The sequence below is a fragment of the Gasterosteus aculeatus genome, chromosome 20, assembly GCF_964276395.1.
Source record: "Gasterosteus aculeatus chromosome 20, fGasAcu3.hap1.1, whole genome shotgun sequence".
NCBI lineage: Eukaryota > Metazoa > Chordata > Actinopteri > Perciformes > Gasterosteidae > Gasterosteus > Gasterosteus aculeatus.
In genome coordinates, this window is record NC_135707.1 from 5,088,656 (window position 1) to 5,113,950 (window position 25,295).

The 25,295-nt window shown below is 41.2% G+C and overlaps 1 protein-coding gene, 1 long non-coding RNA gene and 1 other non-coding gene across 4 annotated transcripts; 2 read left to right on the plus strand and 1 right to left on the minus strand.

Annotated features, from left to right (window-relative positions):
• Positions 1–1,238: 1,238 nt before the first annotated feature.
• LOC120810044 (uncharacterized) lies at positions 1,239–3,951 on the plus strand. Its single transcript, XR_013453620.1, has 6 exons — positions 1,239–1,326; positions 1,695–1,743; positions 2,042–2,437; positions 2,746–3,087; positions 3,181–3,269; positions 3,353–3,951. It is a non-coding gene; the product is annotated as an uncharacterized LOC120810044 (long non-coding RNA).
• Positions 3,952–8,169: 4,218 nt separating this feature from the next.
• LOC120811175 (retinoic acid receptor beta) lies at positions 8,170–18,142 on the plus strand. 2 transcript variants are annotated; one of them, XM_040166374.2, is made up of 8 exons: positions 8,170–8,771; positions 11,948–12,102; positions 12,223–12,364; positions 14,230–14,396; positions 15,161–15,337; positions 15,623–15,827; positions 15,906–16,064; positions 16,225–18,142. In XM_040166374.2, exons 1-8 carry the CDS (start codon positions 8,606–8,608, stop codon positions 16,383–16,385), a joined length of 1,332 nt encoding a protein of 443 aa, XP_040022308.2. In that variant the 5' UTR covers positions 8,170–8,605; the 3' UTR covers positions 16,386–18,142. The 2 variants fall into 2 exon arrangements, with proteins under 2 accessions (XP_040022308.2, XP_040022309.2); XM_040166375.2 differs by having other exon boundaries at positions 14,233–14,396.
• A 293-nt stretch (positions 18,143–18,435) lies between these two features.
• LOC120810393 (uncharacterized) lies at positions 18,436–22,558 on the minus strand. The gene is made up of 3 exons (XR_013453519.1): positions 22,279–22,558; positions 20,844–22,184; positions 18,436–20,335 (listed from the first exon to the last, which is right to left on the minus strand). It is a non-coding gene; the product is annotated as an uncharacterized LOC120810393 (transcript).
• Positions 22,559–25,295: the final 2,737 nt, after the last annotated feature.

Here is a 25,295-nt window from a genome sequence, read left to right on the forward strand (position 1 = left end):
CACAGTGACCAAAGGACTTGACGTTACTACTGTCATCACAGGCTTTTTTTTAGAATAACTTGTTATTTTTGCAAGTTTTAAGACATATAAAGTATAAAATATTTAACTGTGAAAAATAATGTGGTTTTTAAAAACTTAAAACAACCTCAACTTCTTCACCCAATCATTTTTTCACTAAAAAGTTTAAAGACAAGTTGTCTCCCTCTTCAGTGAGAAGTACATTGTGGGGGTTTACTCTCTGAAGGTCTCATGTTTCCATTTTACACTTCTGTGTAAAATACACTTTGAACGTAACCGGCTTCCGTACTACTTGTAATCCAACAGTCACACACATATACGGCCAACAGCCATATTCCTGATGGCTAAATCCTCCATCACACTCAGCTGTAACTCTTTGCTTGTGTGATGAGTTGTTGTCATTAAATTGTCAAGTGAATTTTAAGCAAATTCTGTAAACTGTTTTGTATTAAATAAACGTGGCTATGCAAAGTGTAGTGTCATCTGAAGTTGTGTATATGTACATACAGTAGAGTCATTATAGGGGAGAGCACGGTCGTCCTTCAGTCAGCAGGCCGGTCTCTAACCCCCCTGCTCTGGGACAGGCGAGAATGACGCTAAGAGGGGAAGAGCACAGTATGCTCACCACAAAAAAATAGACAACACCACTGAGTCAGACACACACACACACACACACACACACACACACACACACACACGCACGTACACAAGGTAGATCTATTTGCCTTTACTGGTTTGACTACGAAATCACTTCCAAGGATTGACTTGTCGTGTCTTTGCTGACAAGACAAATTGATGAATTCAAATCTCGTGACCTTGTGTATTAATCCAAGGTGACAACAACAAACAGCATGACGGTGCCTTCATCATTTAATGCACAATTATTGTATAATATTATACTTTAGAATTTGAGAAACACCTTTTCCTGTTTAAGTGTAACAATGTATAAGTAAGCAATAAAAGTAATGCATTTGTTTGACCCCTCGACCTCCACTCTTCATTACCCTAGTCGCTACCATTGCACACTGCAAACATACTTTATCAAAAAAGATAATGGCTAAATCTTTAATAAGGGTTCAGACTTTATTAAGCGAAGAGGAGGAGGATGACTTTACAGGATATCTATGGCGCAACCGGCATCCAATGGGTTAACTTCATCAAAGTCATGTTTTGCATATGGAAATGTTGTCAAGCACTTTGTATCACTCAAGAGGGTTTATCCAGGTTGTCTTTGTCGGAATTACTGGAGGATCAACACCATGGAGCTTGAATGTCAACCGTAGAATACATTTCAACAGCTGGAGATTTGTGAGTATTTCCACATCACTTTAATAATCAACAAGGACTGCAGGTGAATAATTGTTAATGTAAGATCTGTTTCATGACCCGGCTCTCAAACCGTAGCCAATGGTGAAAGAGATATTCAGGATATAATAATGTTTTTGTTTCCGGGGATTGCTGGAATATTGGAAGGTAGATTTGGACTAAACTAAATCTGACAGTAAAAACTCTGCCCTTTATCTGACCAGAGTAAATGTAACGGGGAACCTGGGAAAGACTCTCTTTTCCGGACACAGGATGGTCGTGTCTTGTGGGCTGCAGACGTGGTTGGCTGCCTCGATCTCTTTGAGTTGACCTTAAGCTTAATAATTTACCTATTTTCTTCTCATTTGCAGTGAAAGTCAGCAATGGATTGTTGCCTTCCTTTGATTGTCCTCTTCTGTGGTAAGGTCGAGACTTTTAAACAATGTAACAACGGTTGGGTTTCAGTTCGAATACATCACTCTAAGCTTCTTGAGTGATGCCGGTAACACAAGACTGGGAAAAACTTAAATCTATATTACATTTCCTCACCTTTTTAAAACATGTTATATGTAAAAGGTGTCTGTAGTAGAATAATACTGAAGTTATCAAGGAATGAACAATCTAGACAAGTTGGATTTAATGCTACTGTATGATTATGGGGATGATTTCATACTGTAAATCACTAAACACTAACCGTGCCGTCTCTCACAACCCTCAGGAGTTAACTTCATCTCCTGCTCTCACTTACCACCACTACGTAAGTACTACTATGTTGACAAATTAATGACCTGGGCTGAAGCTCAGCGTTACTGCAGAGAGGAATACACCGACCTGGCGACCTTCGAAAGCATGGATGATGTCAGCAGGCTGCCACCTGACACTACATACAGATGGATCGGACTGAGTGACGACTCTAAATCGTGGAGGGGCACCATGGGTAATGACCCCAACTCCTGGAGATGGTCATCGACTGGTGAAACCAGTAGAACCGGTTACCAGAACTGGGCGGTGGGGAAACCAACCAATCCCCTGCAGACCTGTGCTGTGATGCTCACTGATGGACGATGGAATGAATATTCCTGTGAATCAGCTTTTTATTTTATTTGTTACACTGGTAAGATATTGTTTGAGTTCATTGATTTTATACACCGAATTCATTTTCAGTCCACTAACAACATTCAATCTGAATTGGTCTGAACGCTGAATGAGTTTAAAACACGGTTTGTTGATTCAGCATATTTCACATCTGCTACTCTCTCACTGTGATTGAGAGATGTCATTCATGTGATTATTGATAGATAATATATTAAATATATCTATCTATATAATATTGAATTTTAATATCAATTATATTATTCCTCACCACGAGTTAATGAATAATTTCAATAATTGTTACACTGGATTCCCTTCTGTCTGTTGCAGAGACGAACCAAGCAACGAAAAGCTACGTGTTAATCCAACTTTCCAAAAGATGGTCTGCTGCCCGCGACTACTGCAGACAACGCTACACAGATTTAGCCAAGATTGAGAATGATGAGGAACAGAATAAAGTCAATTCTGTAAAACTACATTATATTGTGGCTTGGATTGGTTTGTACCGAGTGCCGTGGACTTGGTCCGACAAGTCACAAAGCTCCATCAGAATGTGGGCTAGTGGTGAGCCAAATAATGGCAACATGATAGAAATCTGTGCCGCTCAGTATCCATTACATCAATGGAATGACGACAACTGCTTCAAACTATTACCTTTCATCTGCCATCAAGGTGATTTTTGACAAGTAGTAAATGTTTTACATGCATCATATTTACTGTAGATGTTTTACTGTTTAAAGACTGCATGTTTATTTTACGGTTCAGTTATCACGTTGAAGACCACGCTCAAGATGAAGTTTGAGACTGACGCTGATATCACAGATCCAGCTCTTAACGCCCAGATCCTGCAGCAGGTACGACTCTCAGTTATTTATTTTAAGAGGTCAAAGTGGATGCAGAAAATGACAGAAAACTACAGTTTTTTTCCTCTCTTCAGCTGAGTGCAGCACTGACACGTCAGGGATTCACTGACTTCAAGCTGAGATGGAAGATTCCGCCCAAAAAGCAGGAGAAGCTCCAAGAATCTCAATGTACCATAAATGGATGACATATTAATTTTAACTGCAAGCATACTAAGTTATATTAATGTGTTGTGTTATCTACGTTATTCAGGAGTAATATGGGAGTTCAGCTGATAGAAGATTTGTCTTTTTATTGTTTGCGCACTTGTTAAATTGCCATCCTGGTTACCAGGAAATTCTGAATTAATAAGCAAATATCTTTTCATTTGAAAAGTTCAATTGCTGAAGACAAGATGTCTCAGCGAAAAGGGCCTCGTGGGTGTTTTTTTCTCTGGTGAGTGAAATAGTTCGATATGTGAACAATAAGGCTTTTATTCATCTGTGGGTCAGATCATGTAAACGGCACATTATCGTTAATTGTTTGTCGTTATTGCTTATACTTTCAAATATATTTTACTGTATTAATCATGTAGACTGTACACTTAGTTCCACTGTTTATTTCTGGTATTTTTTGGGTTCAAAATGTAGAAGTTGGGGTGTGAAGTAAAACAATAAATACACTATTTTGCTGTAATTCGTTGCTTTCTGTTATTGTCTATTAACAAAGTAACCGCGCTGCTTTGATCTTATCGGGAGGCTTATCATGTTGACTCCAACTTCCAACTTTGGGATATTCTTGCTCCTGACAGTATTTGTTGTGATTAGCTGTATTTCCCAGAATGCTTTTTTATAGATGCAACTATTTAACTAGGTTCAAAATATGGCTGCATAACACGTCCCGTATTCACGGCAATTGCTCTGAAGGTTTTGAGGCTTTTCTTCGTCTTTGGCCGATTTCACAATATTTAATGTTTTTTTTAGGATAAAGGCAAACCTTTGGGAATCGATTGGGAAATTTGGGAAGTGATTGCCTCTCACTTGCTCTGAAAACCTACTTAATATATAATCAAGCACCATAGTTACGCACCATACTCCACATTGTTGCATTGTCCAATGGAACAAAAGGGAAGGAAATGGCTTATTGAAATAATTTTGTAAAAATCCGTTTGATTTTTCTTTATTGCTGTTAAATGGTTGGGGCATTCATTGCGTAAAACTCCACAGGTGAGATAACGTTGTGGTTGCAGGTCAAGGAATACTGCCATGTCACAAATATTGGTCCCAAATGAACAAAATAAATAAGGCAACAGTTCATCATCAAGTGAGGTCCTGATTTTCTACTGTTTGTTAAGATAAAGCTTCAAAGATTGGTTTAATTTGCAGAGAGCCCCATTAACCCTGTCCAGGCCCTGTAATGCCACAGAAACAGAGATAAAAAGAGATATATTGCTCTACTAAACAGGCCTTCGAGTGAACTCCAAGTGAAGGTTTACAACTGGTTGTAAAGAATCAAAAGGACGGCTGAGGATCTGTTAGTCATTAGTCTGTTTACCATTTGGTGCAACACCATATTTAGATAAAATGCCGGAGAAATTCTTCAAATGAGGAGCAGATGAAACAGATTTTAGTGCTTTAACAAAACAGAGGTGGGTTTGGGTATGTAGGTGCTCTAATGGTTTAAGATCATGGTTGTATATGAAGTTATTATAAAGTAATTATATTTTAATAATATTGAGAATATTGATAGTGGATATTAGTATTGTTGGTGCTTGACCACCAATGGCAGACAGTCCGGTGCTTGGGACTAATATAGTTCTTCATTGTGATATTTGTCACTGAAATGCATGGTCCCCATTGGATGAATCCCAGTGCCTTGATGATCCTCTGACGGCTGCAATAAAACAATGTTTACACCCAAACAACACAACATGACTGTCACTTCCATTAACCACAACTTACTTTAACATGCTCTAAAGTGTTAAAGTTTATGCCTCATGTTTTCCACAGAAAAGCACGTACTCAAACCATTTTTACCTTCCCAACTTGAGAACGGGCTCACTGCTGCCCCTTGTGGCTGATGGAGGAAAGACATTTCACAACATTTGCTAGTCATCGGCTGCAATGTGATGGGTGCTTTATTTTCTAGGCCACAGGTTATGCATGAAAAAGTATTCATGCCAACTGCACTATGGTGGGATTTTTGCTTTGTTGGAATTGTTAAAAGGCTTCAATGATGAATAACTGACTGGTTTGGCTCATGCATGTTTTAACATAAGCCCTAAACATGAGTTTTTCTACTGGATTTAAACAAGCCCATAATAGGTGCAGACAGGAGGCAACCCCCAAAGTCAGATTGTTTAAAACTCTATGAGGAAATGGTCCTTTTTCTTCTTCGATTTATAACCTCAGTCTACCTCAGTAAACGTTGTAAACTGAATTTATGGTCTCAACCTCTACTAAGTTTTCTTTTGTACAACGTGATAATAATTTACTGAATGATGACCCATATAGAGTCAAGTAGACCATAACGCGGAGAATTCCTGGTTGTGTGTCTACCTTGTGATTGACTGGTACCTCAGACCTCCTCAGTTTAAATATGGCCACTTCAGTTCATCGGTTGGTGAAAAGCCAACATGTCAACGTTCAGAACACTGAACCTGAGGCTTCTAAACGCCCACAAACCAATAGGTGACGTTTCAACGACTACCTCCACTTCTTATAAACAGTCCCTGGAAGCATATTTTACCTCTTCTCTGGTTTTATTTGTTGGGTTTAGGCATGAAAAGAACAACCACACGGGGGTGCGCCAAACCACAGCAACAGCATAACATGGCTTTGAAGTACATCTTCCAGTTCCTTCACCTGATGACTTTGGGCCCAAATACTCACATTGGAAAACAAGTGTCTTTACATCCTCACAATGAAGGTACGGGAAACACCTGTGCATTTGTTCTTTTGGGACTACGGTCGAGTGAGGGTCAGAAGTTCTGAGTACTTATTTCAGAATAGCTTGCATTAGGCGCCGCAAAGCTACCGTAATGGAGAGGAAAATGTGCATTCATACAGTTCTAAATATACAACAATACCTCAAATCAAGTTTAGTAACAGTAACTTGAAGGTACAGTTGGAAAACATTATAGCAGTTAAATGTCAGTAAGGTAGCATTGTCTTTGCAAGCATTAGCACGCTTCCACTTTCTTTTCTTCTGAGCGCCATTAGCACAACCTTCCAGAGCTGTTGTTTGATCAGAACAAATCACCATGTCACATCCCACATAATGTGATTGATGAATGGCTGAATAGATGCACTCCTACCACAGGAGGAAGACAATTGACTTGAGCGATGACGATGGAGAGCAAGAACAAAACAACACAAAAAATGGTGCGGTGCTAAATGGGACAGAGGGAAGAGGACGGGGACGAGGTGCCGGGGGAGGACGGGCAAAGGAGCAGAAAAGGAGGACAGGGAGAGACCGAGACTGAGAGGGAGGTCCGGCAGCAGCAGGCTGCAGGAATGTTTCACATGCCTGTCCTCCGGATGACCTCGCCTCCCTGGAGTGTGGGAGATACTGGGAGTAATTAGCCTCCTTTAACATTGGATCTGTGCTGCCTGCACGCCTCAATGGGGTTAGCAGTGGCATTGAAGGAGATCAAGTGCATTTATATATTCGAACATTACATTACTTGGCATCGTTTTGATCTCTTTTTAATTTATGCATTTCAGAGGATGTTTTGAAATATTTTTTTTATGCAGCCTTTTGCTTTTTAGTTGTTGTTTTTGGGCTTGGAAGTTGTTTTCAGTCATTTTGATGGATGCTGTTAAATCGGTCCATTATTCCAAAGTGGAACAGATTTCCTTCCCCCAACCCACCAACCCATCTTGCAGCTGACCTACTTAATCTCCTGCTAGATTCAATTATGGATCCTCCTGGGCGCAAATATTTCTCACTGAAAGTCAAGGATCAAGAATTGAGGAGGACGTAAATGAAGAGAAACAGAGCCTTAAATGTATTGATTTTGTTAAAGGCCACATGGTTTCAATCATGAAATGCCAATACGGGAACATGAGCTTCAACCTGCTTTGCTTTGCTGCCCTTTGTTTAAAACCAGAAAAGTATCCCTTTGTGAACCATGAATCTAAAGCTAAAAGCCTTAGTGTCTCTTCAGCATAATGCCACTAATCTTACTGCACTTCTGGGATTTTGGGGAAAAAAAACGAGTATTTCACTTCTACTTAAAAAATTTGAAAGTCATCGTGAAAACAATTGTTTGATTTTTAACTTAATCGATTCAACCACTTTCTACAAGCACATGCAGTCACTGGGTCATATCGGGGATTACAAAATGGATGTTGTGATAAACCAAAATATTACAGATTTTATACATTCTTTTATTGCTGACGCCTGATGTGTCATTTATCTTATTTGCTGCATGATTTATGCGAATTTCCTGATGTTTTCATTGTTTTTTTTTCACTGTCTCTACGTTGTAATTCCTCGTAGGGCTGCAATCCCCTTGATGTTTTTCCACAAAACTACAATGTACTTACTCAAGAGTTCTACGTTAGAGCCAATTGAGGGCATTCCTTGAATATTTTATGTTCTTGCTTTGAACAGTTCTCTGATCCAAAACATATAAAATATAAATCTCTGTTTTTGCTGATTAACATTTTATAATTTTGAAAGTTAAACTTATAGTACTTTTAGAGTAAATCAATGACATGTTACTTGTTCCCGACCTCCGACGTCTACACACGAACTGCATTGTGGGGTTTGTAGGCGCCAGCTTTTGAGCCAGTTGAAGACTACTCGGATCAAAGAAAATATTAAATATCTGTTTCTGCTGCTTCCGATTGAATACTTTTCAGAGTGCAAACGTAAACTTATTTACGTCATCAACACGTATTCTGGAGTGGAATGACTTGGCGGTGCGCGCGTGGGTCACGTGAAGGTCAGCCGCGCAGGGGGTTCACCGGGAGTTCACGCGCATACATTAGGTAACACCATCGCTCGCTCTGACATAACCAGTATGAAGGAGATAAGGGGAAGAAAGTCCCGGCGACTAACTTTGTTATGCAAAACGGAGACGGAATCCCGCACGCGCTGAACCGCCGCGGCTCCGCGCACCGACGCGCTCCCCTCCCGAGCGCGCACACGCCCCTCCGGCGGCCACACGGGCATGTTTTACCCCTAAAACACCGTTTGCGTCAAAGTCACGTCGGTGTGTGTGTGTGCGTGGGGTTTGGAGGGGGTGGGATAATACACCCGCATTGCTGTGGAGGACTTGCACATGCGGACACCACGTCCCACGCGCGCGGATAGTCGCTGAGACCCGGAACCCCTTTAGGACATGTTCGACTATCTGGAATTTCACGCGTTCGGCCCCGGAGAAGTCATGGACCTGTACGCGTCCACGTCCAGCCCCGCGTGCGTGCTGCAGGAGCACGACCAGGATGTGGAAGCCTTCTTCCCGCAGCTGGTGGAGGCGGACTGGCAGCAGCACCGCTGCTCGCAGTGTAGGTGGAAATCTTTTAAATCAGGGAAATGTCTCTATATTATCTAATCAGAAATAAGTCATGTTGAATCAAGTTTATTTCATGTTGGACAATGTGCAATCCGCGTGCTTTAGTTTATTAGTATATGCGTCGTATGGAAGCTTGGGCGTTGTTGTAAAATAAGGTGTGAAATTGTTGCAGCACAAAGAAACATGCAAAATGAGGTGCAATCATACACAATGTCCCCTGAATACAGACAGGTAAGCTGTAGGGGTCCATAAGGACAACGTCCTCATGCGGAATAACATTGAAATACATAAACATACAGTTGGAAATATGGAATAAATGCACTGCATTGTTGGTTTTAAAGTTTATTTGTTTTACACTTTCATTACAATGTAGTTTCATTCAAAGTGCTTCACAGATTAATGTCTGTCAACAAAAGATGTTGAGGCAAATGCAGATGTCAAATATGAATGCTGGAAGTCTAAAAAGCATGTAAGATAAAAACCGCCGACGACATATAAATAAGGGAATAGAATGTTTTTGAGCATAAACACAATTAGATAAATAATAAACTAATTTTCAGCAGGGTAAAAATGTTTAATTGATGATTTAATTCAAAGAGATGTAAGTGTTTAATAATGTATTTGTCAACAACTGTAACCCATATGGGCACCCAAAACATATAGTGAACGATACGATACAACACAGTTTTAATAATTCAAAAGTTGTCTTCACGGGAGACTTTATAACTGTTGGCAAATACTGTAAAGTATTTAAAACGTTTAAATGCCCTCATGGCTGCGTACAACTACCCCGTAGACTGGTACAACACGTCTACTGATTGTTTTATAAGCCGCCTACAGAAGTCAAGTTGGGTCTCGTGGTGAGTTCAGGAGCTTTGTTTTTGACCAAAGCAGCGGTAAAACGGGCGCTGTGCACAGAGCGCTCCATGACAGTGTGGTGGTCTGTGTTTGGGTTAGGGAACGGTCAGTTTGGGGTCACCGCGGGTTCACGGGACGGTCACCGGCCCAGCGGCTCGGAGGAGAGCCAGACTGCTGCCAGCGCTGGAAGAAGTACAACAAGGCAGTACAAGTACAAGGCCTGCATTCTGAAGTACAACATAAATTGCTCTGGTGGCTGATAATGTATCAGTAAATGGGACATTATTGGATTGTTTGATTTATCAAAGAAAGAAAAATCATTCAGCTACACTAATGTTCATTCATTTATGGCAATAGTTTTAATATTTATGTGAAATGATTTGTCTTCTTTGGGAGTCGTGACTCTGCTTTCATGACACAAGGAGACTGAAAGTATTTTGAACTAGAAAAAAATAAGCAAGTTGTTTTCTTTATTTATTTGTCATTTTAATAGTTGAATCAGTAGATGTAAAATGAATCTCGGCGAGACAAAATATATGCAATAATTTTTTTATTTAAATGTTTTAAAAATTATTATTTGTAGTCTTCTTTTCCCAGCTTTTCTCCATCAAATATGACATAAATGATGTTTTTCATTTATAATGTCATCATTGTTATTCGCCTGGTGGTAAATACACCCTATGGTTGCTAATACGTAACTTCAATCACCTGTAAGTTGCCTTTGTACAATTTTTATCATGCGTACATCAAAATATGCAGTGTCACGTTCATCAGATAACAACACCCAAATTGAGACAGGGGGGGGGGGGGGCAACTTCATTCTACCTCTCCCCGACCAAAAGACTCGGGCCGCCCCTGCGTACTCACACTTTCCGTTTCTTCTCCCTCCCTCCCATCAGTCAGCTGGGCTCGTGGCGTGCTCCGCCATTGTTTTGTCTCCGGGAGAGAGCCGCTGCTGATGGGGGGGGGGGTGTCCTCGGCTGACCCGCTGATTCCAGGTTCAATCGGAGGCCACGGGGACGAGGGGATGTGTTATGAGCAATTTTTCTCTTCTCGTTTTTTCAAAACCACTTTCTTCCTCCTGCTGGAGGTGACGGGAGGGAGGACAGTTGTGAAATGATACATTCGGTTGGAAGTAATGTAGATCAACAACTTTTCCCACAGAAAGGTGCAAATGTCTGTAAATGGAGCAGTAAATTCCACAGCAAATACATTTCCAAAGAGCCGCTTTGTGACCGATGATGCATTCATCGTGATACATTGAGGGTTTCACTCTATAATCTTTGTTTCCTAATCCATGCAGGAGAAGTGCAGTTATGTAATGCCACATTTTTAGTATAAGTGAATAAGCGATAATGTCTCATAGTCAGATAAAGGCGAGGCGATAAGCTAGACGCTTTTAAACTGCATTCTCTCTAATGTCCAGCAGGGGGCGACTCCTCCAGTTCTATAGAAGCCTGTGAGACAATGACTACTTTGTATTATTTTTAAAGTCAAATAGATCTAAAGCGCAGTGTGCTTTAAGGCGAGGATACCTTGTGATTGACAGGTTTCTAGCACGCCGCTGTCCGGTCCGGGAGTTCTATCGTTGTTTTCTTACAAATTAAACTCTTTCATTTTGTGTTTTCAGTTGATTCTGAATTCTAAAAAAAAGGGTTGAGTTGTTCCCCTCTTAGGACAGTAAAATAAGCCTCTTACTTGGTTTATCTCCAAAACCTCATCACATTTTTATGAAACTGCTGAAACAGCTTTAGCTCTCAGTAGAGTCACCGGCTCTTTGAGGATGGCTATATGTTCACATTATCTTCCTATAAATATTTGATTTAACCGAGGCTTTCAGCTAGTTGTGTAACTTTGGCTCAAGCTTCCTTTTGCTCTTAGTGGCTGCAGCCCATAAACAAGTGATTTAGACCATTTTTTGATGCTTTGGATAAATACTCATTGTTACTTAAGATTATATGTTTTTCCCACTAAAATTCAAGTTGTGTCCTATTTAGGATGCAATAAGGTTTATTATTTTCTTAACAAAAGGTGGTATTTCAGTGTGTTTTAAATGTCCTTCTGAGAGTTTTAAGAATATTTGAATAGTATCTGGATATAATTATAGTGACCGTGGCCAGGACACTCCACCATCAAATACATTTTGAATGCAAATTGCTATATTATGTCACTGGTGATGATTTTAAAAAACTCTCTTAACCAAAGTAGACATATTCAAATTGCTTGTCTTTTTTAATTGTATATACCATCAGGTTGCTGTCATGAAACCAATAATTACAGTTGTTTTGGCGTCTTTTTGTGTGTTTGCAGCCGTTGAAAGCCAGAGCTCCAACTCCAGCTCAGACGACCTGTTCGCCAGCCCAGCCTCCCCACCGCCGCCTCCTCGCACCTACAAGCCCTGCTTCGTGTGTCAAGACAAGTCCTCCGGTTACCACTACGGCGTCAGCGCCTGCGAGGGCTGCAAGGTGCCACGCCGGGCCTTCTGCCTTACAGATAATCACTATCTATGATGCACATAAAAAAAGCCTGAATAAATAAACAGAATCATGAACCCATTCTCTTTACTCTCCTCGTTGCCTCCGCAGGGCTTCTTCCGCCGCAGCGTGCAGAAAAACATGGTGTACACCTGCCACCGGGACCGGAACTGCATCATCAACAAGATCACAAGGAACCGCTGTCAGTACTGTCGGCTCCAGAGGTGCTTCGCCGCGGGAATGTCCAAGGAGTGTAAGTGCCTGATCCACCCTGACTCCGCACGAGGCCTTCAGGGACCGAGTAGATGGTGGACGATAGGGGAAGATGTGACTGAAAGGCTTTGTTAGTGTGTTTGCCGAAGCAGAAAGTTCATGAAAGCTCAGGGCAATAAATTTAGACTGTGGTAGCAGCAAACAACCTATTTCTGATCTGGATTTAAGCAATTTAGCCTAAATGTTGCATTTTACACAGTGTTATTTTTATTGTCTTCCTTTAATTGTGATACATTTGAGGGTATGAACATTACTACTTATTGTTTGCTGCTTGTTGATTGTATTGTTCTTTTTCCGTGTGGAGGCAATAGATACGCTCTAAATTTTGAATTTTTCATATGTCATTTCATAGAGACACATGTTTTTGTTGCTTTAAGTGTCTCTTGACCCACATTTTAAGATATCCACCCAAGGGCTTAATCTCTCCCATCAAGCCCTTATCCCTAGTTTTGGCAGAGAACTGTCAATCACAAGGTAGCCCCGCCCCTAAAGCATACTGCTTTAAACTGATCATAAACTGCTCATCCCAATGTTCACTGAGGGAATGAATCAGGAAAGAAGTCGAGTCAGCCGGAGGAGCCCCCCCTGGTGGTCAGTACACAGAATGCAGGTTTAAGGCACTTCAGGTCTGGTTCCACTATTCAGAACCAGAAGCAGGGACATTATAATGTTTCCATGATGTCTTCAAACGTAACGTTGTAGAATACAGTTTCGGCAGGAACACTTATAATAATTATAATAATAAATACCGTTTTTTCGTGGTTATTTTTTCACTCCAATAATACATGAACACCGAATATACCCGTGAGGGAATTGTGACCTATCTAACTTCACAATAAAAAAACAATATGGGAACAATGAAGAGTTCGTTGGATTTACGACGTACCGTTTGTTGTTTTACCAGATGATCAAATTTGGTATCGATAGTTCCGGAATTTTCCCCGTATTGCCATCGACTGATCAATTTGTGACATCCGTGAAGATATACATCTCATCTGAAGATATACATCTCATCTGAAGATATACATCTTCAAATGAGTCAAAGTTCCCAGTGAACTCGACCCAGATGACAGAGTGTGTGCGTTACGGGTGAAGGACCCGCCCACCCACATGTTCACGTTGTGGCCAGTCCACACACACACACACACACACACACACACACACGCGTGTTACATAAACACGCCACGTGTAGCAGGGCAGGTGGATGCGATGTAACTCAGTCGGCTCAGCGTGTAACACGATCTCACTTGTTTGCACGATGACGACTGAATGTAGGTCACCCAGAGATGACGATGAGGAGGAGGAGGAGGATGATGAAAGAGGAGGAGTGGGTGATGGTGAGAAGCGCCGAGATGGCTCAGTTGCATAATTCCGAGCGTGTGTGCAGCCGCTCGAGCCAAGTGGTCGAGACGCGTTGACACCGGCGGATTATGAGAGGCTCACCTGGTGACGAGTCGGCCTGCTTCTTGCCCCCCTCGAGCTATCATGTTATGTTATTGCCCTCAGTTTACTGCCAACTGATTACATGGGAGACTCTCAGTTCCACTCAAAGCTGTTCACGTTCATCTTTCTAGGTCATTTCAGGGGCTTTACAGACCGACACTGATATTCAATCCTCCTCTTTTACTGAAGGACTCAACCAGGCAAAGACACTGAAGCCTGAAAGGTCAAGGCCCCCCATGACTTTACAAACATGTGTATATATCTGTTTCTATATGTATACATATATCATTGTATGTGTCTTTATATATATACTTTTATATAAGTGTGAATAGATACAGTAAGCACAAATGTTTTTGTATCATTTGAAAAGCATCTCACAACGTGCGTCCTTCTCCTCTGCAGCAGTGAGGAACGACAGGAACAGCAGGAAGGGGAAGAAGGAGGCGGTGAAGATGACCGTCATGGAGACGTACGAGCTGACGGCGGAGCTGGGCCTGATAGTGGAGAAGATCTGCATTGCTCACAGGGAGACCTTCCCCTCTCTCTGCCAACTAGGAAAATACACCACAGTGAGTCGAGACGGGACGGTGATGTGCAGGAGGCACTTTGTGTGAAATGTGACCACATTGTAACTTTTCTGTAACAGTAGTTCTGCAAAGAGCTCCAGGGTGGATAGTTTAATGTGGAAACTACAATGCAGATTTGGTTTTTATTTTTAAATCTGTATTGACTCATTTTGAACCTAGTTTTGTAAATCTAAAAATCTCATTTATTATCAACTTCAGAAATGTATTCATTGCAAAAGGCCTACTAAAAAACCAGACCGTAAAGTACAAGCGATTGCGTAACAGCAATTGTTTATCGTTGTCATTGTAAGTAGCTGTATTTCGTTTTGTTTGCATCATCTCACAGTGTAGTATCTCAACATGCCAAACCTCAGATTGCACGTGAGCGGGACTGTGAGTCACCACTGCATCTGACACGCACCTTGTGTGGCAGCATCTGCCCCAGTGTGTCAATGTGTGTCAATGTGTGTGTGGGTAATGCATGCGTGTGTGTGTTTGCGTGTGTCAGCCGAGTCATGCATAGTATATTCCGGGGCGATGAAGCTCAGCGTTTACGCCGGTTACAACAAAATGCTTCTCTGGCGCCACCAACAGGAAATGGACCACATTGCAACGTTTCTACACGCTGTTGGCAGTATTTGAACAATGAGCCCCAGTGTGCGTTCTATAGTGAAAACCACAACGGAATCAATGACTGTGTGAAAATCCCCCACACACGAATGCTAAGTACCTCAAAATAACCTCTTGGTCCTTTCTCCTCCATCCAGAACTCCAGCTCGGACCACAGGATTCAGCTGGACCTCGGGCTGTGGGACAAGTTCAGCGAGCTCGCCACCAAGTGCATCATCAAGGTGGTGGAGTTCGCCAAGCGAGTGCCTGGTTTCACCGGCCTGACCATCGCCGACCAGATCACTCTGCTCAAAACCGCCTGCCTGGACATCCTGGTACGCCTGTCTCCTAAACATGGCTTTCTGCTTCCTGGTGTTTTATTGGAAACTGTGACAATTGCTTAAAGTGAGGTGTTTATAAAAATAAAATGTCCAAGACAAAGAGATGCAGAAGTACAAGGGATCAAATAAATGACGTCCGGCTTGATTAGAACAACACATAATGTCCTGTGCCGTTATCGTGGTTATTTCACAGATGCCGGTGTAGAAATTATGGATGGATCTGTCAAATCGTCTTTCTTTTTTCCTCCCCTTCCTCACTCCTCTCTCCTCCCATCCCAGATCCTGAGGATTTGCACTCGCTACACTCCCGACAAGGACACCATGACCTTCTCCGACGGGCTGACCCTGACCCGCACTCAGATCCACAACGCCGGCTTCGGGCCGCTGACGGATCAGGTCTTCACGTTCGCCGGCCAGCTGCTGCCGCTGCAGATGGACGACACGGAGAGCGGCCTGCTCAGCGCCATCTGTCTGGTCTCCGGAGGTACTGAGGCAAACGCACAACCCTTACTTCTATAGCTCTGGGAGGGAAAAAGTGAAATACTCTGGTGGGTTTGAACAGACCGACAAGACCTGGAGGAGCCGTCGAAGGTGGAGGTGCTGCAGGAGCCGCTGCTGGAGGCGCTGAAGATTTACTCCCGCAAACGGCGGCCCAGCATGCCCCTGATGTTCCCCAAGGCCCTCATGAAAATCACCGACCTCCGCAGCATCAGCGCCAAAGGTCAGACAGCGACATCAAGTCCTTCACTCGTCATACAGGGATTCTGTGAGATGTTTCCTCTCGTGATTATCCAACAAAGTGGTGCAGTGAAGACCAGGAAGTGTTAAATGCCCTTTCGAAAGAGGAACTGCTCCGTGACGGTTCTCTCGTTGTCCCTCAGGAGCGGAGAGGGTGGTGACGCTGAAGATGGAGATCCCGGGCTCCTTGCCCCCTCTGATCCAGGAGATGCTGGAGGATCTGCAGGACCTGGAGAAACGCTCTGAGGAGAGCCAAGCGGAGGCCAACAGCAGCCAGCACACACAGCGCATCGCCTCCTCCTGACTTCTCACTCTGAGACGGATCAAAGAAACTTTGTGTCCCGAGGGGACGCTAACAGGATGAACTAAAGATCCGCAGGGTTACTAGTGTCTTACCTCAGTTTCACAGAAGAAGAGATTCAGTTATTACGCTGATGAGCAAAGTGCTAATTTCTGCCTCAAAGTGGAAAAAACTGAATGGTGTAGTTTTTAGATTGTATCACAGTTTCCTTTTTTTACCCTCATAACCAGTGGGAATAACACAGGATTCTACTGTATTTATACATGCATGGATTACGTTTACCTCATTTGATAACAACTTCTTTAGCTTCCTAAGTTATTTAACACACAGACTTAAAACGTCTACTGCTTGTACACGCAATTGACTGTTTGTAAAAAGAAAGCTGTGAACAAAGCAGATTTGTCCAGACAAAAGGGAAACATTTTCCGGAAAGGTGAATGTTCATAACCGGTAAAGTTCACAAAGGTACTTAACTGACTCTATACAGGCCTTGAAAACAAAAAAGTGAACAAAAGTACTTATTCAGGGATGAGTCTTTGACTTTATCTGAACAAAATTATTTAGATAAGTGTTTGTCTGACAATAGGAGGCGCAACATTTTGCTCATTTCCATGAAGTAAAATGGGTCAGAATTTTGCACTTTTACTTGAAGATAAATATTGTCGCACTGCAGTGACGTCCTTTTCTACCTTTCATATTCATCAGACCGAAGGAATCATTTCTATTTGGGTCAAGTCCCTGAAATATTTTTTCAATGAAGAAATTATCGCAAACCATATCAAAATGATGGAAATCATTCATTTGTTTCAAAGAGGCTCAGCCCTGTGATGCGATACATTCCACTCTGTCATTGTTCGCAGAACGTACTTTAAATTATATTAACACGTTTTTCGAGAGCTCTATAAAATGATCTCTTTTCACACTGAATAAAGATGTTGTGGTAAATGTCGGGATGATTTCTGCCGCGGCCGCTCTCTCAGCGACACAACAAATAGTCCGTGCGCAACGCTCGCCCTGTAAAACCACCAGCGGTTGTTTACACTGTTGTTGTTTTTTTGGTATCAAATGGAACGGGAAACAAACAGGAAGTACGATGTATTTCTCTAAATGTGGAACTGCTCCTTTAAAAACTTCAATCAGTTGTTGTACATTTTGCTGGATATCTGCAGTATAAAATATATCTGCACCGTTAGTAAGCTAACGCACAACTTTATTCCATCACATATATTCTACATGCTATTTTCAAGTTTAATCTCAAATGTTGTTTTTGAAGCTATTAGTAGGCCTCCATGTTTACCGAAATGTTTGAGTTTCAGTAATAATAATAGATAAATAAAAGATCCTTATTTTTGAAAGCTCAAACTTTTTTTTTTCCTTTAACAAAATAAGTTTTAGAAACGCATTGTTTTTGATATTGTCCTATCACGGGAAATACTGTTTACTGTAGAAATAATACTGATTAAAAATAAAGGATAAAAAGGATTATGGGAAAAGCAGTCTAATTTTACAATACGCAGAGCGGTATTTATATTTAACATCAGAAACATTTGTGCCTCAAGAAATGTACATTCTATTAAACAGACTTTGGTTGGTGTATAAAATATCTTCTGTAATTGTACTTTAAGAACTCATGTGCTCACTCCACATATGCTATCTTACATATTTTGTGAATTCTACATATTTTGCCAATTTAACCCGGAACATTTCATCACGTTTGATATGTTTGTTTTTCTTGCTCTATTAAAGTCTTGTGTATATGATTTAATTTAGCTGCGTCATGTTTCCACTGAAGTTGCACAATTGATTAACGCTTGTATTTATTATTCAAACCATGTTTTGTGATGGCATATACATTTATTGGATATTTCTTTGTTTTTTTTGCTCATTACACTCTTTTTCAGATATTATTGTAGTTTTCGCTTCCCCCTCCATTCATCAGATATTACCTGATAAATGTTTCATTTCATAAAAGACCTTTTTTTTTTTAAATCAAACCTCTGCAAAAGTGTATTTAGAAAGTTGTGTGTGTTCCAAAGAAATTGTCTTCCTTTTTAAACTTCTCAGATGGTTTTATTTAAATAACTTTCCAGGTGCAAGAAAATCCAATGTATCATCCGGTAAGTCACAACCAAAGAGCCACACAGATGAAAGAGGTTTCTGTACTCGTCGGTGATCTTGATTGTAGGCGTCTTGACATTGTTGTATAACTATTAAGTTTACTACATCTGCTTCAAACATTTTGTCTCGGCCCACTCAGTGCATCAACGTTGGCGCCAAATGCTTTTACAACATAATACACAGCAATAACATTGTCCACAATAAACAGTTTGTTGCGTATTTCATTTCAAAATAGACATTTCTTAAACAGATTATATAGACAAATCCCTTTTGGATGAAAGTGCATACGGAAGTCAGCTCCATCTGTGCTGCGCTCTTTAAAATGAAAACATTCTGTGATTAAAAATACACGTTTCGGCCGTTAATCAAATTGACAACGATAACAGGATCTCAGAGTGCACGTTCTTGTAGTCGGCTGCTTGTGAAGCCGCAGACAGACATTGTGATGTTTTTAAATACGAATATTAAATCGAGGTAAAGTGTCTTTTACATTTATTCTTATTATTGAAGACCTTTGTCTCGCAGCCCTTTTCGAACCAGCTGTGTCCTGCAGCGAGGAGTTAAAACTGGTCCTCGGGATTGAAAGACTCAATGACTAAATGAACAGCACACATTGATAAAGGACTGTTAGAACATCAGCTCTTTTGGGTTTTTCATATTAAGGGTTCCTGTTGGGATGAAAACTTACCTTGTCTTGGTTTAATCTTTGCAGCAGCACAGTCACTACTGAGGCGGTGTGTGAATCAGCTTTTCCATTGGCCTCCATTTAGAGATAACACGTCTCGATGATGAACCTTGAGGCCATATAGTCATGTTTCCACTGAAGTGATGTTTTTCACTTACCCAGATTGAATTTAGTCCCAAGTATGAGGAGTACTTGACCTCTACAGAAATACAACAAGCCGAAATCGTTAAAACAACAACAACTTCGAACACCACCTCCTCATGATAAATATCCTCTTGTAAGTCATCTCACTTCATTGCCCCTGACTTTACATCAGCTGACAGTTAACCACAAAGCCCATTAGACGGTCGTTTTTCTCTCAATATATCAAACAAAAACAAATCTAATCTTAACCGTCCTCAATTTTCAATTTTCGAAACCCGATTCACCTGAGACAAAAATGACATGTAATGAGACGGGATTGAGCGACAACACTGCGTCCGGCTTTTGTGCCTCTCCAGGAAGTGCTTCTGCGCTCGCTTCCTGTCCCGCTCTGCGTTCTAGTGCATTCTGGGAAGTGTAGAGGCCGTCCATCAGCCCCATCATGAGGTCAGAGATCCTGGAGCCGACTTACACGATGTCGGGCAGCTGGTCTGCGTCTGGACACAAACACCCGACAGGACGTCCCAGGACAGGAAGGAGTTAAAACCATTATGCCAGTAATCGCTATATAACTGTCAGAACCCTCCTGTGTGCAATAAAAGCCTTTTTTTAATCACAAATATATCAAAATGACGATGCCAGGTATATGGAAATGTGGTGACTGTTTCTTTGAGTATAACTGACCTTTAGTACATTGTCATCCAGAATTTCAAAATAAAACCTCTCGCCTTCTGATCATGTCTCTCCCTGAGAAAACTCCTCCTTCAACCGGCCCGTAGACGGCCTCGACAATCTACCAGCACAGAGTAAGAAGTAACGGATAACAGAACGCAGATAAAGGAACTAGCTGAGACGCGTGTGTGTGTGTGTGTGTATAACCTTGTTGGCCATCGGCAGCATGTTACTGCAGTTGAATGGAGGCTGTAAAGGTGCCATCTGGTAGAGGATGCAGCCCAAAGCCCAGACGTCAGCTTTCTCTCCACGCGGCTCGTTCTTCGCCACCTCTGGACTAACACACACACACACACACACACACACACACACACACACACACACACACACACACACACACACACAATCACTTGCTCGCGTTGCCTTGAGACAAAGCACAACGCATTCCCAAGTATCTGACCGTGCTGTACCTCAACCTAATCTTAATCAGCCCTTAAACAACAGCTTGTTGACAAAGAGAAGACCTGAGATATACTTATATACTTCCTTACTTACTCATCTACTTACTTACTAATCCGCAATACTTACTTATTTTTAAAGGGTTGATTCACCCAAAACACATTGGGTTATTATTTTGAGATAACTCCCCCTTACAAATTACATACATTCAATTTAAGGTTCACATCGTAAACATATATTTTTCTGGAAACGGAATAAGAATAAGCAAGAGAAAGCAAGAGAAATGTGTCATTTGCGATTTCGGGCTGTACAAAATAAAATTAATTTAAATAGCCGACCATCTCCTAATCTAAAAGCAGCTGGATGGTAAAAATGAACTTCCTCACCAGGAGTGAAGGATGGCGCCGACTGCTGACGTTTGTTTGCTGTTCTCCTGTTTCTGCTTCGTGAGGCCAAAGTCAGCTTCGGGTAGAAGAAAGTTACTGTATTATGAGGTATTTCAACAAAAAGCTACTGGTACGTTTATGTAGTTTATCAGTAAAGGATCTGAGTAAGCAATGAACAATGCAGAACGTCCGTGCACGTTGCCAGCACCCCGGGGCCCCTTCTCATTTACCAGCAAGCACAATGCATGTGTAGCGTACGCCGAAGCTCCGGGCCTCAAGTTACCAAATGGAGGCGAGGAGACATTCCAGGATCCCCCCCCCCAAAAAAAACCACAATGTCAGCCAGGAACAACACTTTTTTTTTCAACCTCTTTTTTAAATGTCACTGTAAATCAGTGTAAAGTGTTATCACAAAAGAATAGCTGTTTGTCAATCGCGTGTGTTGTTTGAGCCTAAAGGAATTCGCTGAAAGCGTTCCTTGGATATCTCATCTTTGAGAATGTGGAGAGTGCTGAGGTCACAGTAACAATCAGTTCACCCTCGAGTCCACGTGGATGTTTGTGCCAGATTTGAAGAGGGCTTCCCTTCGTTCCCACACTGAGGATATTTATGAGCATTTTAGCATTGCACTGAAAATCATTAAGTGCATTAACATCAACGCTTTGCCAAGTGCAGATTTACGTTTCAGCTCCATCACAATGTCCAGCTCGTCGCCCACAGGGAAGAGTGATGCTTTGAATTTATTATATATTCCTTTCTCATAGTATCAGGGGTCTAAAATGATCCTCACCTTCCAAAAATCTTGTAGTATTTAACAATTTTTTGGTGCGTCATCTAGAAGAGAACAAACATTAACAACAAAAAATGTAGCTTGTTCAAACTGTTTTTTGTTGAATTGACTCTGCGGCTGGGTTGAAACAACAAGGATCAATTACAAAATTGAAGTCTAAAACTAAATTAAATTGATTTCATCATAGTCACGAACCTCAGTTGGTTTGAATCCGTCCACTCAAGAAGTCGGCCATTTTCTAAGTTAAATCTCTTCAAGTGTTCGTTAAAGGTGATACTAGAACACAGTTTGAAGTTTAATGAGAGGCTTTAAATGATTATTTATTAATGCTTAGATGGCTCAATCAATCTTGTTTCAAAATGAACCCACGTTGGCGCAGCCCAGCCTCAATAAGTAAATGTGTAACCTTGTCCCTGTCCTTTGACGAGCGTCGGCTCTGAGAGGATTTTCTCCACGCTGCTGTCTCTGGACTTCTTGTCTTTGCCAAACGCCGGATTACGGAGGTTCACCTCCTTCACAGCCAGGAGGTTCTGGCCAATCTGCTTTCGGACCTGTCATGTGGATAAAATCAATAAAACCAGAGACACTTGATGGCATGAGATCACAAAGGAGCAAAACAGACCCGATATCACGTTGCTGTCTTACCTTAAAGACGCTTCCTAAGGCGCTAGTGCGCAGATGGTCCGGGATGGAGTAAGTCCAGTTCCTCTTCCGGCAATCCAAAACACACAGAACTCCATCCCGTAGTAAAGAACGGTGGTGTATATTTTTTTTATTTCACAGCTCACAGCACAGCAGGATAAACTGATGAAAGCACTTAGTAGCTCTGCTATTACATCGTAGAATGAAACTTTGGTTTGCAGTCCGTCGTAGGCAGCAAGGTCACTTACATGGTGTCCATCATATGGACATCAATAAACAACTCAAAGAGGTCTGTGGGAAAGAGCTTGAAAATGAATGACACATTACATAACAGCATTGGAGAACATTTGACGAGATTATTTTCCTACTGTAGCCAAGGGTTGTGCAGGAAATTAAAAGTATATTACTGTGCTTTCAAAAACAAACAACCTGCAGTTCACCTCTTGAACAGATGTCTGTTTCTTTCCACCCTGAAAAGAAATCGGAGGGTCCGAAACGCACAGCACTATGTGCAAAAACATATGGTTAAATGATAAGGCAGTAAAAAAATCTACTTTGACATCATAATACAAGTTAAACCTATCTGAAGCCATATACCTGTAAAGGTGTGACCTTTGGTCCAGAGTTCTATGGAAAAGTCAGATTTTGAGACAATATAAACCCCATTTTCCTAAGAAAAGAATGCCAGAATAATTTGACACCAATATTCTACAAATTGTAATTTGCCAGCAAATTTCCATCCTATTTCCATCGTGTCCTGCTCTTCATGTAAAGATGTTTGCTTTACCTGCACAATGTAGTGAGCAGATGTGCCATCCAGGCAAAGCTCAGTCAGAACTGTGCAGCAGGCTGGAAAGGGGATTAAAGGGGATATGACTTCATTCAAGAATTTGTACACGCAATTTTGTATTTTTTCAGATTATCCAACAAGCAGCTGTGCATGTTAATAATTCACTTCTTAAACCACAGGTCGCACAAAAACTCAACACACTGAAGCCTCTACACTGTAAAAATAAATGTTTCCCCCGCAAATTCTTGTTGGGACGGATGAGACGAAATGTGAATTAGTTTTCTTCCACAGCCTTTTCTTTATACCTTCAGAAAAAATGAAATTTACAACTATTTCCTCCAAAGCCTCAAAAGATCTGCTGTTTCCATTCTGAGTAAGTGATGACCCTCTTTAGGGGAAATCTGGGGCGCCGCAGAGCGTCCCGAAGGACGAGCGGTCACAGACGTACTTGCTGTTGTGTGTCACCATACCAGATAATGCAAATAGCACCACTCTGTCTTTTGCGTTTGCCTCGAGACAAAGCTTCATAACTGAATAGTATTGTGATTGATCAACATTGACGCTGCAAAGGCTGAGACACGCTTACTCTCACATAAGTCAATCATCAAATCTACTAGATACTAATATTCCCATAATGCAGCCAACAGAATATGCATTTCAGATCTTCCCTGCTTGGTGGCTCAGTTTATAGTACAGACATTATGTTTGAGACGAGTGTCCCAATCTAAGACAACTAATGAATGACTGTCACAACCTGCAATAGGAGAAAAGGCCAAGAAATATAATAACCACCTATTGTGGAACCAACGCAAACACATTAAGTACACAATAAGCAGCGAGTAACCGGTTCCATTGCGCCAACAGGAATGACTATTACGGCATGAACTTTATCTCCGAGGTGAATATGAAAAACGTAATCACAGATATCCATATGTCAGCTGTCACTCACCACGTGAGCGCCGCTCTCGATGACCCAGGCTCTTTGATCCTCAACAGCAGACGGCTTCTGAAACATGCTTGCAGGGCAACAAGACAGCGTTGTGGAGGACGTACACAAGGCTCGTTCCATAACGTGTCTTGAAGTTGCCTTCAGATCACTCACAGGTCATTGAGACTAGCTTCTGCACAGCAAACGCAAACGCCGCAAGCTGCCGCATAGCGACACGCTCCATAAACTGAAGGGCACGTGAGATGTGTGAGGATAAATCACAAAGCACAGCCTGTTTGGTCATGTGAGAATCACCTCAGAGAGCATTTACCCGAATGCCTCGGAGCTGATGGAGGGTTTTCTAAAAGGAAGCAGTTAAAAGAGGGATTACTGTTTTATTAAAAACAAAAAAACATCACGATTACCTTATAGTGGGGATCTTGAATCAATAATCGACCTTGCGAAGTAAACATTTTGGGAGACAAGAAATGCTGCAGTATTTTGAAGTTATTTTACCTGCAGTAAAGTCTTGAGAGATTGTCGGAGAATTATGCATTGGGAGCGTGCTGATACTTCTTTGGTCTCTGTATGTGATGCTGTAAAAGTGAGTGTATACACATGATTAGGGTCACTGTTGTAGAGACTCTATTTGATTTAAGAGTTGAAAAATGACAGACGATCAAATCCAAACCTGAATTTCTCCAGTTTGGAAGCCTCACAGGAGATGTCACTCTCTCTCCTTTGTGAAGGCTTTGAGATTCGTCTCTGATCACGACATATCTAAATAGTGGTTTTTTGACTCAATCTCTAAAGACAACATATTTAAATATACAAATACAAACACGTTGTTCACTCAACACAATGGTTACAGAAACAGTAATGAATTTAAAGTAAAAAAGAGATTGGATTAGGATTAATACATTTCAACATCTTAAACTATTTATTTATATTGCTTTATTTAAATTTAAATATACAATTCATTCATAACATTCATAATCATTGCAATGTAATAGCTACTATATAGTATGCAGAAAATGTATTACGACGTGTTAATACTCCATTTTATATATTAGATTTGCACAATGTGTACTTGTTCATTTGATTCTATCAAAAGTAATAAATGTTAAGGAAATTTTAAATGATTCTATTTTTGATATCTTTGATCGATAATTTGTAGGACAATATATTTTGCATAGTAATAACCATGCTATGGAATCTTAAATTGACTTAATTATGGGATGATACTACCTGCAAAAATTAGACACGACACTAAATATTCATGTCATCAAACGTTATGAGTGA